We start from the raw sequence: 16,726 nt of genomic DNA on the forward strand, positions 1-16,726 counted from the left end.
TGGGTGTTATTTGTCAAATCCTTTAATCATTGTGAGTTTCTTTTCGTAGATTTCATTTTCTTTCTGTTTCCTAGGAAGGAAAATTAGAAGAGGTGAACACAATCTTAGCCATTCATGACAACTATAAACCTGAATTCTACAACGATGACTCTTGGGTTGAATTCATTGAGCTGGATATTGATGACCCAGACGAAAAGACTGAAGGATCAGACACAGACAGACTTCTCAGCAACGACCGTGAGAAGTCACTCAACATCCTTGGAGCAAAGGATGATGACTCTGGACGTACCAGCTGTTATGAACCTGACATTCTGGAGACTGATTTCAATGCCAGTGACGTGTGCGATGGTACATCAGAAGTTGCTCAGCCACAGAGGTTAAAAGGGGAAGTAGATCTCTTGTGCCTTGACCAGAAGAATCAAAGTAACTCACCTTCTACTGATACTGCCCCTACCACTCAGCAGCCCGGCGTTATCCTGGCAAAGGAAAACAAGCCAAGACCACTTCTGATTAGTGGAACCGAGTCAACTCATCAAGCTGCCCATCCTCAGCTAAGCAATCCGAGTTCACTGGCAAACATCGACTTTTATGCCCAGGTAAGCGACATTACTCCAGCAGGGAGTGTGGTCCTTTCCCCAGGCCAAAAGAATAAGGCAGGGATAGCCCCGTGTGACATGCCTCCGGAAGTGGTCTCGCTCTGCCAGGCAAACTTCATCATGGACAACGCCTACTTCTGCGAGGCAGATGCCAAAAAGTGCATCACTGTGGCGCCTCACGTCGAGGCTGAATCACGTGTAGAGCCAAGCTTTAACCAGGAAGACATTTACATCACCACAGAAAGCCTTACCACTGTCGCTGGCCAGCCTGGGACAGCAGAGCGGGCTCCGAGCTCTGAGATGCCTGTCCCGGACTATACCTCCATCCACATCGTACAGTCTCCACGGGGCCTCGTGCTCAATGCCACGGCCTTGCCCTTGCCTGACAAAGAGTTTCTCTCATCGTGCGGCTACGTGAGCACAGACCAACTGAACAAAATCCTGCCGTAGCCTTTCTTCGATTTCCCACAAGCTACGTATTTAATGGTGAAGAGTTGGCTGGGGCATGAGTGCTTAAACCAAAACAATGTTTAAACCTTTTGGGGGGGATGGGGGAGTGGATTCTAAATGCCTTTTCCTGAAATGTTGAAACATAATATTAAAAAGAAGAAGAAGAAGAAGGCCTAATCAGATAGATATTCCTATTGTGAATTGTAAATATTTTAAAGAATTGTCTCAAAGACTGTTTAGTGGCAGTGATTGTCTTGTTAATGTGGGTGTTAATTTTGTGATACTAAGCATTGAATGGCTGTTTTTAATGTATAGTAAATCATGCTTTTTGAAAAAGCGAAAAATCAGGTGGCTTTGCAGTTCAGGAAAATGGAATGCAAATCAGAGCACAGGCTAATTTTTTTTTTAAGTCATTGGGAACTAAAATTACAGGTAAGAAGGCAAAAAATAGTTTGGATATGTAAAACATTTATTTTGACATAAAATTTATAAAAATATTTTTAATAGTTTACACTTCAAGCACGGCTATTTTATATCACACTACACACTGTGTACTGTAGTTCATGCTGACCCATCTAAAGAATGTAGCAACTAGTCTAAAGCTAGTTTACTGCTTTTGGTCAGTACACCTAAAGAAAAACAAATAAACAAGTTAGTTTTTTACCAGGCCCTTTTTATACCTCCCCAAAGTCCTTACACAGTTCTCAAATGATTGTTCTTACCTCCATTACTGGAACAGGCTCATCTTATTGAAATTTCTAAAAAAATATTTGTTCATTGAGAAGACTTTAAGATGGTCGCACAACTTATAGTGAACCAAAACTGACAGACAAAAAACTCTTTCTTACCGAATTTTGGTTTATGCCAGACAGCTCCACGCTAGGAGAAGGAGGAAGGCTAGCCGGGCCCTGTGGGCAGGCTGCTGGGTGCCCCTGTTGCCCACGAAGTGAGTTTTTAATGCAGGCAGGTCCTGAGAGGTGGGCCCCACAACCTCTGTGGTAGCATCTCTCCAGACACGACTTGATCTTACGACATGGTTACCGAAGAAGGGACTAAAGTACAACAAGCATTTTGTAAGTTGAAGCAGGTCGAAGCGAAGTTAAACCAGATCATGGAATAAAGTTCAAGAAATAGGTTTTTGTTTCACAGCCAATAGCCAGACATATACCCACTCTTCCTGGTAACAAGAAACAGAAGGAACAAGATTTTAAATCCCCACGGAGAAGTCAAAATTTTCTTAACCCCGGAGCGGAAACTTTCTTCCTCACCAAACCCTTTCTCGGGTTTATTTAAAGTAGCAAACGAAGAAGTCTCCTTCTTTTTTATTTCCTCTCTGAGTGGCTTGGCCTCAAAGCGGGTAGTCAGAAGGAAAGGAAGAGGCCTGAAGTATTGTATATTGTTGTTCAATCCCTTAGTAACCTCAGCATCATTCTTAGGAGTGTTGGGATCGCTCCCCAAAAGGTTTGTCAAAGGAGAAGAATCTCATCTCACTGAAGAATGCTTCTCACTTTAAGTATTTTTTTTTTTTACATTTAATGAAACTTTAAAGTTAGCTGTAACTTAAATAGTATTTGCCATTTAGCTCAGACCTTTTTAGGAAACAGGCTTAATGGTTGGTAATTTTAAATTCCCTCTTTCTTGCAGGAAGGACAGTGAAAAGCTAGAACTGGGTGTTCCAAGTTCAACGTGTTACTTTGTAATAGGTGTTTAATAGATTTTCTGCTACCTTGCTGCTATGGTTTTCTCTAAGAGCTACATAATTTAGTTTCATATACAATTTCATCAGTGTAGAACCTAATTCAACTTAAAACTGTGTGCTTGGGAAAACTATCTTACTATTTCACAATAGGCTGACAACAATTTCTATAGCCAAAAATAGCTAAATACCTCAATCAGTCTCAGAATGTCATTTTGGTACTTTGCTGGCCACACAAGCCATTATTCACTAGTATGACTAGTTGTGTCCTGCAGTTTATATTTAACTTTCCTTATGTCTGTGGATTTTTTTCCTTCAAAGTTTAATAAATTTATTTTCTTGGATTCGTCATGGCATGCTTCTATTGTCAAACCCCCACATGAAAAGCACCCTCAGCCAGACTGCGCACTCTTCAGTTCTTCTCACAGGAAGGGGAGCTTAGCACAATTGGCTTAAACACATTGGCAGGGGATGTGGAGATTTTTGCTCTGTGCTGGCAGCTCCCTACCTCTCTTTTTTTGAGGAAACAGGAGCCCAGCTCGAAAATATTATTCTGGCTTGCCTGGACGGTGCCTTCTCCTCAGGCTGCAACACCCCATGGGCGGAGGCTCTCGGAGCCATGTTTTGGATGCGTCATCGCTTGCGTGACATGGGGAGTGAGGGCCGTGTGGAGCAAAAGGTGGTGCTTGACGTGGTGTTTAAGTGAACTTTCTAGCTGGAGCGTGTTGCCTGGGAGGGGGGAAAGCAGCTCCTCCCGTACCACGCCCACGTGAGCACAAGTCGGTCTGTCAGACCAGCTACTTGTCATCACCGGAAGCAGGTAAGTCAGGCCTGTGTGGGGAGGCTGGGCAGGTGGGTTGTGTACGGCCTGAAGGAGCGGTAAAGCCACGAAGCCAGATTCCTCCTCCGGGACAGGCTCCAGGCGGGTCACCTCGTCAGTCACAGTCTCCTGTGCAGGCGCTGGGTCCCGCGAGGCGAGAGTCTGGGACGTAACTGAGAAGCCCCCGGAACAATTATTTATGGCTGCAGCAAGCGGAGTGCAAACTGCCCCAACTCTTCGTTTACGCTAGAGGCTTTACGTTCAATACGGAAATAAAAATTCTCTACGTGCTGCGTCTGCCCTTTGAGCGACTATTGCCTGAAAGAACCAGGGGTGAGGCCTCAACGTTTCCTACTTCCTTACTTGGAAATACAGTTTAGAACATCATCTCCCTTCTGTCGCTAAGATACTGGAACATACACTGCCTTCAATTTACAAAACCGGCGAAAGCTCACCACTCTCGGCGCCAAACGTTTATTTCTTACATAGGCTTTTCAGAAGTCAGCCTTGTGGTATTACAGGTTTTCGTTCACATGAGGTGCTTCGAGTTATCAGGAGGGAAGGGGGAGGAAGACCTGTTTACTTCCCTTGGATCGAAGGCCACATCCCTTTCTATGACAGAAGATTAATGGCATGTTGAAGATGTCTACGCGTGTGTTTCTGTATGTGAACTTCGCCGTGGTTCTACTAAGACATACTGACACTGGAGTCTACTCACAATTTATAGTATTTACATATTTACATAGTTTTACACCAAAATACTAAATGTTCATGTTCTCTGTGTAGGGTAAGAAATGGGGGGAAAACTGCACATAACAAATCCAATTGCTTTAGTTTAGAACCCAAGATTCTACATAATTTGCGCAGTCTTCTTCGCTAGCGTAGTATGTAAAGGCTGTGTAGAAAGGGTTCAGCTTCTGAATAAGACTTTGACCTTTGGTTAACATTGCAGCTCTGTTCTTTGGGAAATCTAATAAGAGTATTATGCCAACTGTATTAACATAGGCAATTAACATCTCCACGTCTTTGCTTATACCTCTTCCTGGAACTTGAAAAGTTCCCAGTTAACCAAACCTGCCCGTCAGAATTTTCCTCAACTTTCATGGCCCAGCTGAAATGCCTCCTTCATGCAGCCCCCAAGTCCCTTCAGCTTAAGTGATCATTCCTCCCTCGAAACCATTTTTAATGGTTTTAACACTCTGGTCGTTAGCTCACCTAACAACCACGTAAGATGGATTCACCAACATGTATTCTGGGGCATAACCATTCTCTGAAATGTTCTTATGTGAGTAATTCTGTGGTCACATAAGTTTGGAAAACATTTCATTCTGCACTTCCCTCTGGGAGAGCCAGTGTGCCTATTGACATTTTAAAGCTTTTACAACACACACACACACACACACACACACACACACACCCACACTCACTGACTTAAATTTAACACATCATTTCCAGCTTTATTTAACAGCAAAAAATATAATGATGAAAGATACCCATTATTGTATCTATTAACATTTGGGAAAAGCTGCTCTGAGAATTTGTAGACCTAACATGAAATAAAGTTATAATGAATTTCAGATGAATGTGAATCTGAACAAAGCATCTTTATGTGATGCCATTAAACTTTCTCCATAAAACTTCTTAAATAAAAGGCAAAGCAGCTACATCTTTGAAATAACCACAGATTCTTTGCAACTCAGATGCATAACTGTTTTTCATATATGGAATGACATTTTCTAAGAACTCGGAGGTCATAGAGCATTCGTTGTCTTCTCTGTGGCAATGATTATCTCCTTGCTAAAACAGACTGGATTTCCCACCTCTTCGCTGGAAGACTAGAGGACGAGGGTGAACACATGGGACTCACCAACGTCAACAAATTCTCAGTCTTACTCGGTGCACCTAGTTTCGTCTGAAAGGTTTATAGCACTGAGAAATGCTTATATCACTCTCCATTAAGAGGAGCATATTTTGCTGTAAAGCTACAGAATAATATGTCCCTGTTATTGCCTGAACAAAAATAATTCACTCCTTACTGCTGTCTGCTGAGTTAAAAAAAAAAAAAAAATTACCCAACAGCACTTCAAACATAATAGATTTGTGCCCAGTAGTCCCAGGAAGCAGTCTTTGTAGGATATACAGAAAAGCAATTTTCTATTGATTTTTTTTTTTTTTAAAAAGAATCTGCACATGAATTGTTCTGTGGGCATTAAAAGATTTTACTACCACTTTCTGTAAGGATGAAATAATTCATCAGGAAATTGCATGCACTTTGGCTTTCCTGGTAGTACTGTGATCAAAAATCCAAAGGAGAGGGATTTGTAATGTTAGCCTTCTTTTTTAAAAAATGGTACCAAATGATAAAAATGATTTGCATCGGATTTTGATTTCATAAAGCACTTTCATATGTATTATTTCATTTAAACAGAACAAATCTGTGTTGTAGGCAACTCAGGACTTTACTTTTAACATTTTACAGGACAGAAGACCAAGGCTCAGAAAACCTGAGAGATTTTCCCAGAGTTAACTAAGTGGTAAGAGATGAAGCCAGGACAAAAACACAGACCTTCAATTAGTCCCGTATTCCAAAAACAGGGGGGGAGATAACATTTCTTGATGGGGGAAAGCTTCTGATCCTTTTCAGTGTGGAGAAAATGGAAAATAGTTTTATAATCTCCATGGATCCAAATATCTACCTGCTAAAGATGAAAGGTTCTTTTTCTGATAAACAACCAGTGGCATGTTGATAAATGTTCAACAACCACTTCTCTGGGGGAGAGAAGGGAGGTCAGATTGGTGGCATTTGCCAGTTTCTATCATGTAAATTCTCCCGATGTGGCTGATTTTAAGCTATCAGTTTCATCACCGAACATAAAATTGGGAAGAAATTGTACAATAGGCTCTTATGAGACCGTGTGAACCAGTTCCAGCACACCATTGAGTCTACACAACCTTATAAATCCATCTAATGGATGACATTTTTTATAATGAGTAGACACCATTTCTAGCTAACATTTATTAAAGCACTTTTCACGTGCCAGACACTGGTCTAAGCACTTTGCATACATGAGTTTAGTTTAATCCTTACAACAATCCAACAAGGTAAATTCTATTATTCCAAGCTTACTGATGTGGAAACTGAGGCAGACAGAGTCTAATGAATTTGATCAAAGTCATAAAATTAAGAAATATTAGAAGGGTGCCTGGGTGGCTCAGTTGGTTAGGCATCCGACTCTTGGTTTTGGCTCAGGTCATGATCTCAGGGTCATGGAATGGAGCCCCATGTCTGGCTCTACACTCCGCAGGCAATCCTTTTGGGATTCTCTCCCTTTCCTTCTTCCTCTGCCCCCCCCCACTCTCTCTCTCTCTCTAGCTCCAGAGCCTATGCTCTAAACTCAGTGCTCACCACCTTCCAGATGATAATTGTGTCCAGATTGGATGTACATGATGAGACAAAAGTCAGCCAACTACTGAACTCTTACTAATCCAAGCAGATAATTCTCGTTTGGTATTGTTAATCTTTACATAACACAGCATCATCCTCCTGTACCCTCAGGGATAACCATCTAGATTTAATATCTAGGGAAAACAGATTGGCAAATGCTACTTCTGAGTCTTCCATTGGACCATGGTGATTTCATCTTGTGCCTCTCCCCTTTGCTCCAAGTTTGTTGCTGGCCACTGAACGGCACTGGACCACAGACCTCCTTGCACTAGTGATACAGTGAACTGGGGTAGGTCAAATTTCTTGATACTCTCTGCTCCCTTTATTTACCAAAGCACCTCCAAACGAGGCTGTGCAGGAAAGTGTGATTCACAGTTCCCTTTCAGTCACCAAATGTGGGGGCGTAAGAGAAGAAGCAGACCCCAAGTATTCATTCCCTGTGCAACAACTCAGTGCTTCCAGCTGACGATCCCTCAGAAGATGATCCGGAATTGGTAGCTAAGATAAGAGGCTGTGCAGGCCACTTCAAGCCTGATCTGTGTGTGGGCAACACCTCTCCTGGGAGGCCAGGGATGGCCCTGTTCTGGGAGCCAACAGCCGTTGTCTCTCTCTGGACCTTGCTTTTCCCATTCGTTAAATGTTCTGGGCAGATAATCCAGAAGTATGCCATTCGGTATAGTAGCCACTAGCCACATGTGACTTATAAGTATAAAACACACGCTGGATTTCTAAGACAGTACAAGCAACAACATAAAGAACATAAAATATCTCATTGATAAATTTGTATATTGATTACATGTTGCAATGATAGTATTTTGGATATACTGAGCTAAATAAAATTTAGTACTATAAAAATTTTAAGGTAGTGCTTGACTAGAGGGAATTACAACATTCCCAAAGAAATTTTATTTTATGGAGCATGTGAACACATGAAGAAAGTAAACAAGGTTACTCTCATGTTACTCAATAGAGTTCCTCTCACAAACATCCCCAAACCTTTGCCTTCCCCACCTTCCTTCCCGAGGCTCACCCTTCTCTCTGAGAGCCCAACCTCCTTCAAACCTGTCAAGTGTGATTATCTCACTTCTTTAGAAAATCCCTACCTATTTCCACAAAGTTTGGTTTATCTCATACCCATACCTCCAACCCAATTGTTGGTGAGGCAATACAGGGTCAGTTATCTTCCTTCACAGTTGAAAGGTGAAGACATTGAGCTTCCTCAGTGTGTAAAGGGTCACAGTGCCGTGAGAGGCAGAAGCAGACTTGTCCCTCTGTCTTCAAAGCCAGCCTTCTCGCTAAACCACAGTGCTTCCGTCGTGCCTCCCTTACCCCAGGGACAAGCATATCCATAGATAATCACCTAGGAGCCAACACCATAAAGAGGTTTTAAGAACAGTTACTGTGTGCCTACTGTGTACCAGGGATTTTCTAGATGAAGAGGCTGTAAGTGCAACGCCGGTTCTGCCCTCAAGATCACCCTGGAGACAGGGCCGAACAGAGAGCCAATGCGCACTGATAAATCAGTGTTAGCGCTCTACACGGAACGTAACGAAAGCACAAATAAGCTGGCAAATCATCTGCCTAGAGCATTTGAAGAAGGTTTTGGTATAAGCTGAAGAAAAAAACGTACAGCCATATGTACTGCTCATATTTCCGCCTATTGGAAGGATTGTCTTCACTATGGTCTTTCTAGGACATTCCTGATTGTGACCATGAATGTGGAGGGTGCTAGCATATCATGCAACACCATCTGTACCAGACCTGAATCCTTCCCTCCGTAGTCAACTGGTTACAAGAAATTGCTCATGAGATGGGGCACCTGGGTGGCTCAGTTAAGCGACCAACTCTTGATTTTGGCTCAGGTCATGATCTCAGGGTCGTAGATCACACGCGAGGGCTCCACACCCAGCATGGAGTCTGCTGGAGATTCCCTCTCTGCCCCCTCCCCCTGTTCACATGCTCTCTAAATTAATTAATTAAGTAAATATTGAAGGAAGGGAGAAAGGAAGGGCGGAAGGAAGGGTGGAAGGAAGGAAGGGAGGAAGGAAGGGAGGGAGGGAGGAAGGAGGGGCAGGGAGCACGCAGGAAGAGAAGTTGTAAGTTTGAACCACCCGTTCATGCAAATTCTTTGTGTGTTCAGCGGCCGCTCAAAACCACGTTTTGACCCCTTCCCCTTGGCGGTGGATTGCTGCCGCACGCTCCCCAACTGAAAACATGATGAGCAGTTAACACATAGTTCGGGACTGACAGCTTAGTTCCGCGGCCACTTGATGGCCCCTGGTCAGGCATTCAGACTCTGCCGGGATCCAGTCTCCAACCAGGGACTGTTTCTCAAAAACATAGAGGGCAACAGAGAACATGGGTTGCTCCAAAACCCTAGGGACCTGTACCATGATTCTCCTACTGGCGCTATTCAGAAACTCCGTACGGCATCTCCATTTGCCACAGAAACTTTGAGTATTGTTGAATCTGTGTCACAACCCTTGGTTGGCAGGGCTGTTTGTACCACATCCTGGAATTGCTGAAGGCCCTTTCTTCCTCTGGGCCCATGAAAATCCAGCAGCCGTACGCGCTACTAAATAAACGTTTCAGAGCAGCAGCGCACTCAGATGCAATACATATGGTCGCCAAAATGCAAAGAACCCTGCCAAGCATTTTAGTGCCCGCAGTTCAAAGTGCAAAAACTAGTTTTATACTTTGAAAGAGATAGTTTAACATGTTCCAGACCCCTGACCCCGCCCCCCAATCGCTTATATTCTTAGACCATCCAGGCTAAAGAACAATACAAATACAAAATGATACGGAGCAGGTAAGGGCCGAAGAGCCTTCTTCTAATGCACATTTTAGCCCTGACACTGTTCTTTGGCTGCTTGACACCACGAATGATTATTGATGTCTTCGTAAATCTTTTACTTCCATCCCTTTATCTTACCTCACTGGGCCTTTGTTTTAGTTAAAACTCTTGGTTACAAGTAACAGAAACCAAAGCCTGGCTGAAGAAAAAAGGAGAATTGATCTGTCAAGGCACAGTGGTGTCTCATAACGTCCAGGAACAGGAATGAAGAGCCTCATGATGAATTGAAATGAGAAATTGAAAAGGTGTCGAAATCCTGGAAGAAAATTCACTCCATCATTCAGTTTCTCCTTCTCTCTCTCTCTCTTTTTCTTTCTCTCCCCCACTCCCCCGAAAACTTGATTTTCTGTTCCCCAGTACAATTGGAAGTAGAAGGCAGCCTCCACACGGCTCCTTGGTTGATATCACTTCTTCTCCAGCCAGACCAAAAGAATAGCTAATGATGTTTGAATTTCCATTTTAAACATCAGGAGGAGAATGGACTTTGCCCAGTTTGGGTTCGATTTTCATTTTTGTTCTTTATTTTCCTCATTGCCTTTTGGTATCAAACAAACATCTGTGCCCAGCTTCTTTTAAATCTACTACATTCCGAATTGACCTTTTGAGATTTACAGAAGGAATTTGTTTTTGGAAGAGCAAGTGATTCCTAGGGTCAACATATGGAAAGAGGAATTAGCCACTTGCCAAGTTTGAGCTACTGGTACCGGACCACCAGTCTAGAAGAAAACAGAATCCAGCCAGTTTTCTCTGGTGGTGCAGCCAAAGGGCATTGATCAAAGCATGTTTTTTTTTGTTTACATCTGTTCCATTTTAGTTGACTGGAGCATATGATAAAAGGGGTTTCTTTCTGATTAACTTTCCAGAAGTTAAATTCTTTACTTAAGAATAATCTTAATATATGTGGTTGAATTTACCACAGTAAATTCTTCACCTACCAAGTGTTCCACATCACTACTTAGTGTGGCGAGAAGAAAGAGTTTCAGAAGGACTGTAGCCCTTACAAAATCAGCATAGTGACACATAAAAATCAAAGGAAAAGTGGGTGACTCTTAGCTAAATGTTGAGCAGAAAATAAATATTTTGATAGTTTGGGCGCATGTGAGGGAACTGGAGGGTTTTAGCTGTCATCTCATCTTTGAAGAGCATATATTTGAGAGGTAAGATGTAATCACAGATGAGGAGGATGAAAAAATCTGGCCTGTGGACTGACCGACACCCCTGGGACAGGCTGCCAAATCTGGACGGTTTGAATCTCTGAGTACACAAAGCCGTGGCTGCTGCCAGGTAATTCGGCGCGATGGGTGAGAGTTCCTAACCTGCCGTCCGTGGGAATATTTTTATGGTATTTTACCTGTATTTTGTAACTGTAAGTTCTTATGGCAGTTAAATGATGGCACAGATGAATGCTGTCTTGCGATTACTAACTTGGATGTTTCATTCACCTTAAAGGATGACTGAGTTTTGTAGTCCTAAAAGTATGCAGTATTTTATAGTCTAAACGTTTAAATTTTTAAAATGTCAGCCAGATATTAAGGCAAAATGAACGTGATGACAGCTTACACACGGACATTAACTGAGTTTGTTTACTAACTTTAGCCAAGTGTCTTCACAGAACGTTTACTTTCTACTTACTTCTGAGGTACATAAAAGAGGAATGATGCTCCTATCTGAGTTGAGACAGAGAACTTAATGAGCTTCCCTAGACCTCCCAACTAGTTTCAATATCCGGTACTATACGCACATCTTCTCACCCAAAGTTCTGTGTTCTTTACTCATTTGAACTGTATGGACTTGTTCAGACTGAGACTGAAAAAATTATGACTATGCTATTAACAACAATAATCAGATGTGAATGTATACAGAAAAATATGTGATTTCTAAATGAATCATTAATTTCAAAGAAAGATACCAACCTATATTAATTGAATTACAGTTGTGTATATTAAGCAACATCAGTCTAAATACAGGCTTGATAACACTGTATGGAATGCTTGGTCTCTGTTCTGATTTTAAATTTATAGGTCTTCATTTTTTTTTTCTTTCTAAGCAGAATATTCTATATCTTAGTAATGTTGTTACTAAAATAATTCTGATAAAATAAATTGGGAAATTTGACTTCGTTCTCTGGAATAATTTAAATAACAAAGGGCTTCTTTAAAGTTTTGACAGATCTTGATCCAGTGCATTTATGGGAATAGATTGCTAACAAATTTTTCAATTCCTTGTACTTTGTTGAACTCTTAGTCAATGTCTATTGTCTATGCTTTTCCAGTATTTTATCTAAATCTCTAAATTCGTCATGAATTTTATCAAATTTATTTAGCTGCAGTTATACATTCTTTCTCATTTGATAGATATTTGTGTTTTCTTTCTTTTTTTGCATCATTGAACTCATCAGATGTTTGTCTATTTTACTGCCCATTTTAAATATTCATTCTGGGTTTTATTAACAATTTTAATTGTTAAAAAACTCCTAGAAGAAAACATTGGAAAAAACTTTCCTGACATGGGTCTTGGCAATAATTTTTTGGAACTGACATCAAAAGCACAGGCAACAAAAGTAAAAATAGACAAGTGGGATTATATCAAAATTAAAAGCTTCTGCATGGCAAAGAAAAAAATCAACAAAATGAAAAGGCAGCCTAAGGAATGGGAGTAGATATTTGCAAACCATGTATCCAAAAAGGAATTAATACTCTCAATTTATAAGGAACTCATACAACTCAATAACAAAAATAAAAATAACCCAATTAAAACATTGGCAAAGAGGGACTTTCATGTCTATGTGGATTCCCCATACATATGCCTATTCCATTTGGAAAAATAAACAACAAACATGAGCAAACATCCTAAATAGATACTTCTCAAAAGAAGAAATACAAATAGTAACAGGCATTTGAAAAAGTTCTCAACATCCTTCATCACCAGGGAAATGCAAATCAAAACCATGATGAGATACCATCTCACACCTGCTAGGATGGCTATTATCCAAAAGACAAATGATAACAAGTGTTGGCAAGGATGTGGAGAAAAGAAACTCTTGTTCTTTGTTGGTGGGAATGTAAATTGGTGCAGCCACTATGGAAAACAGTATGAAGGTTCCTCAAAATATTAAAAATAGAACTGCCATATGACCCAGCAATTCCACTTCTGAATTTGAAAGGAATTGAAAACAGGATCACAAAGAGATCTGCACTCCCATGTTCATTGCATCATTATTCACAATAACCAAGATATGAAAACAACCTAAGTATTCACTGATGGATGAATGTCTAAAGAAAATATGAGAGACACGCACACACACAGAGGGATATTATTCAGCCTTAAAGCAAAGAAAATCTGCCATTTGTATCAACATGGGTGGAGCTAGAAGAAATTACACTAAGCAAAATAAGACACAGTAAGAGAAATATTGCATGATCTTATGTATGCAATCTAAAATAGTCAAACTCACGAAAGCACAGAGGCTAAGGGGTTGGGGAGAAGTTGATATAGGTCAAAGGGTACGAAGTTTCAGTTTTGAAAGAGGAATAATTTCTGGAGATCTAATGTACCACATAGTGATGATAGCTAATAATACTGCCTTATATGCTTGTCATTTGCTAAGAGGATATATCCTGAATTAAATCTCTACCCTCCCACTCCCCACACACAAGATGGTAACTATGGAGACATAATAGGTATGTTAATTAGTTTGATTGTGGTGATCATTCCACAATGTATACATATATGAAAACATCAATTTGTATGTCTTAAATGTATACAATTTTGGGGAGCATCTGGGTGGTTCAGTTGGTTAAGCGTCTGACATTGATTCCTGCTCAGGTCATGATCTCAGGGTCGTGAGACCTATCCCTGTGTCGGGCCCTGCACTGGGTGTGGAGCCTGCTTAAGATTCTCTCTCCCTCTCCATCTGCCCCTCCCTGCCACATGCTCATGATCTCGCTGTCTCTCACTCAAAAAAAAAAAAAAAAGTATACAATTTTTATACGTCAATTATATCTCAGTAAAACTGTTTAAAAAAAATAAAATAAGCTATTTCAAAGAATCCTGGTTGGATATGTGTTCGCTAGGAATGCAAACACCAGCTATTTCTGAGAAAGGATAGAAACGAACCAATGAAAAGAACTGAAAGTCCTGAAAACGTGATCCTGACTTCAAAATTACAAATAATTCCTACCAAAATTCTCTCCAGGGTCTTTTGGGCCCCCATCCCCTCCACTTTCCCTTCTCTCTATAAAGAGCAAACCTTTTTATCATCATATCTCTTCCCTCCTTCTCCCTCCGAAGTTTGACTGCTCGTTAACACCACTGCGATGGCATTTGTATTCCTACTTCTTCTCTCCTCTACATCCTTGAAGCCAAAATCACCTAGGCAGTTTTCAACTTTTCTTTCCTCTACTTCACATCTATTCCTTATTTTTTTTCTCTGACTCCTGCTGATTCTACAGCAGCCTTGGATCTCATTCAGATAATCTGAATTTTAGAGGCAGAGCCAGACCACTAGGGTTCCTTCTGTTCAGGAAATAATGGTTCAGAGTGTATGGTATGTGATTGTCAAGAAAGCTGCCTCTGGCTCTTGGATGTTTTCATGATTGTTTGCTGTTCTAAATTTCTTTTTCACCGTCAGAGATACTTTATTTTCCTTGTCTTCTTTCTGCCTACATTCACGGTGATTAAAGATGCTTATAGTTACTGAAATGCTGGTCTCGAGATGATTTCAGTTTTACTATAAAAACAAGAGATGACAAAAGAGTTAACTAGAATGCCCAAGTTTCAGAATGCTTGATTATACTTTATGTCGAATGTTACTAAATATCTTAGCCCACTTTTCTGATGTCTCATAAAACATCAGGGTCATTACCCTGGATTTCAACTCAAATTATGTTGCTCGATATATATAGATGTAAGTGGTCTGCTAACTATATATATCCTGGAAGTCTTATAAATTATTGTCATTTATGATAATACTTAGTGGCTAATGGTTCAAGTCCAAAATTGGTGTAACTTTTCTAGATGAATATTTGGCAATATGTATCTTGAACCTTGACCACATTCATAAACTTTACCCAGTATTTGCACATCTAGGAATTTAATTATAGGACTAATCAGAAAAATATACAAAGAATGATGTGCCTAAAAGTCTATCACATGTATTTTGTAAAAGTTAGCACCTTATTACCTAACGTTAGCTAGATATATTTTGATACACCCATAAAATAGAATATCATGCAACTATTAAAATTCATATTCTTTTTTTAAAGGTTATTTATTTATTTATTTATTTGAGAGAGAGAGAGTGAGAGAAACAAAGAGAGAGAGGACGAGAGGGAGGAAAGTCAGAGGGAGAAGCAGACTCCCCACTGAGCAGGGAGCCTGACATGGGGCTTGATCCTGGGACTATGCAATCATGACCTGAGCCGAAGGCAGATGCTTAACCGACTGAGCCAGCCAAGAATCCCTAAAATTCATATCCTTAAACAATCGAAAATGCTCAATAAGAGAAAAATGGAGGGTATAAAGCAACATAGTATGGTCTAAATTTTATATAATGCACACATGTAATATATACACAAGTACTTTCGTATATTATATAATGTTTATGTTATATGGAAGATTTGTGGTATATACATCAAAATGTTAATAATGGTTATCTCTGGCAAGTAAGAATATGGGTGTTTAAATTTTCTTATTTTTACTTTGATGTAATTTCCTGCATTGTCTATAATCAAGATTTATTGTTTTAGGGTAATAAAATAATATAAAACATATTTTAAATTTTCTACTGAAACATATTCCTACCATATATCTCTTTCTCCCAAAAATCAAAATGTACGGAAATGAACATGAGAGTTCTAGTTTGCGGTTTTTTTCTCAATCGAGGTTTTCATATTTTGTTGTTCCTATTATTTTAACTTTCTTTGAAATTTTATATGCACAAACTTATTTGAAATATTGCCCTCACTCATATGAGCAGTGCTTTGAAGAGGAAAACCTAAATTATTGCAGAATTCAGGATTTTTCCAGCAATTTCAATTATTGAGATTGCTCAGGACAATCATTGGCACACAAATCTATAATTATTCACACTATATGGAATATTTGTAAAATGAAAATGCCATCCATAGCCCTGCTCAGGAATGTAACTTGGATGTCTCTGAAATACCTATTAATCTGTCCTATTATTAAAATCCTCACTTCCACTACCTTAGTTCAAGCTCTCATTATCTCATGCCTTAGTCTCCTACATTGTCCCCCAGTTTGCATCAGACTAGGAAAGCTACCTTTCATCCAATTTGAAAGGGGTCATTTTTGGAAAATGACAATAAATGAAAAAAAATATATAGCCAAACTTCTTTCCATGGCAGATATGTTACACTCTCTCACATTTCAAATAAGATCAATATACTCAGCCTTTGCTGCCACTCCAGAACTTAGTGGCTTAACTCAACAATCATTTATTAGCTGGCAGGTTAGTGGGTTGGCCTTTGGGCTGGGCCCAGCTGGGCAGTTTTTCTGCCTGCCTCAGCTAAGCTCACTCACTCGTCAACTGTCAGCTGATGGCTTGGTTTGGGCTGGATGGTCTCGGATGGACACACACACCTGTTGGGCATTCGGTGGGCTGTCGGCCAGAGAGGCTCTTCCACAGGGCCTCTACAACAAGTCAGTTCAGGCTTGCTTACGTGGGAGGAGTGAAAAAAAATGAGAGTGAAAGGTGCAAAGCCTCCTGAGGAGTAAGTTCAAAATCTCAACGTATCTTCCGCACCATCATAAGGCCAATCTAAATTCAAGGGATGAAGAAACAGACCCACCTCTTGAGGGCAGGAGCCGTAGTCATCTCTGGCCATCTTTAATCTACTGCTAT

At 40.4% G+C, this 16,726-nt stretch overlaps 1 protein-coding gene across 7 annotated transcripts in view; it reads left to right on the forward strand.

Annotated features, from left to right (window-relative positions):
* Positions 1–3,086, forward strand: part of GHR (growth hormone receptor) — a 250,364-nt gene extending 247,278 nt beyond the window's left edge. For all 7 annotated transcript variants that reach the window (XM_044387059.3, XM_026506895.4, XM_026506893.4 and 4 more), the window contains exon 10: positions 75–3,086. In XM_044387059.3, coding sequence (XP_044242994.2) covers positions 75–1,046 — 972 coding nt within the window. In that variant the 3' untranslated portion in view covers positions 1,047–3,086. The remainder of the gene's footprint in view (positions 1–74) is intronic.
* Positions 3,087–16,726: the final 13,640 nt, after the last annotated feature.

Source organism: Ursus arctos, unplaced genomic scaffold (assembly GCF_023065955.2).
Source record: "Ursus arctos isolate Adak ecotype North America unplaced genomic scaffold, UrsArc2.0 scaffold_15, whole genome shotgun sequence".
NCBI classification, from domain to species: domain Eukaryota; kingdom Metazoa; phylum Chordata; class Mammalia; order Carnivora; family Ursidae; genus Ursus; species Ursus arctos.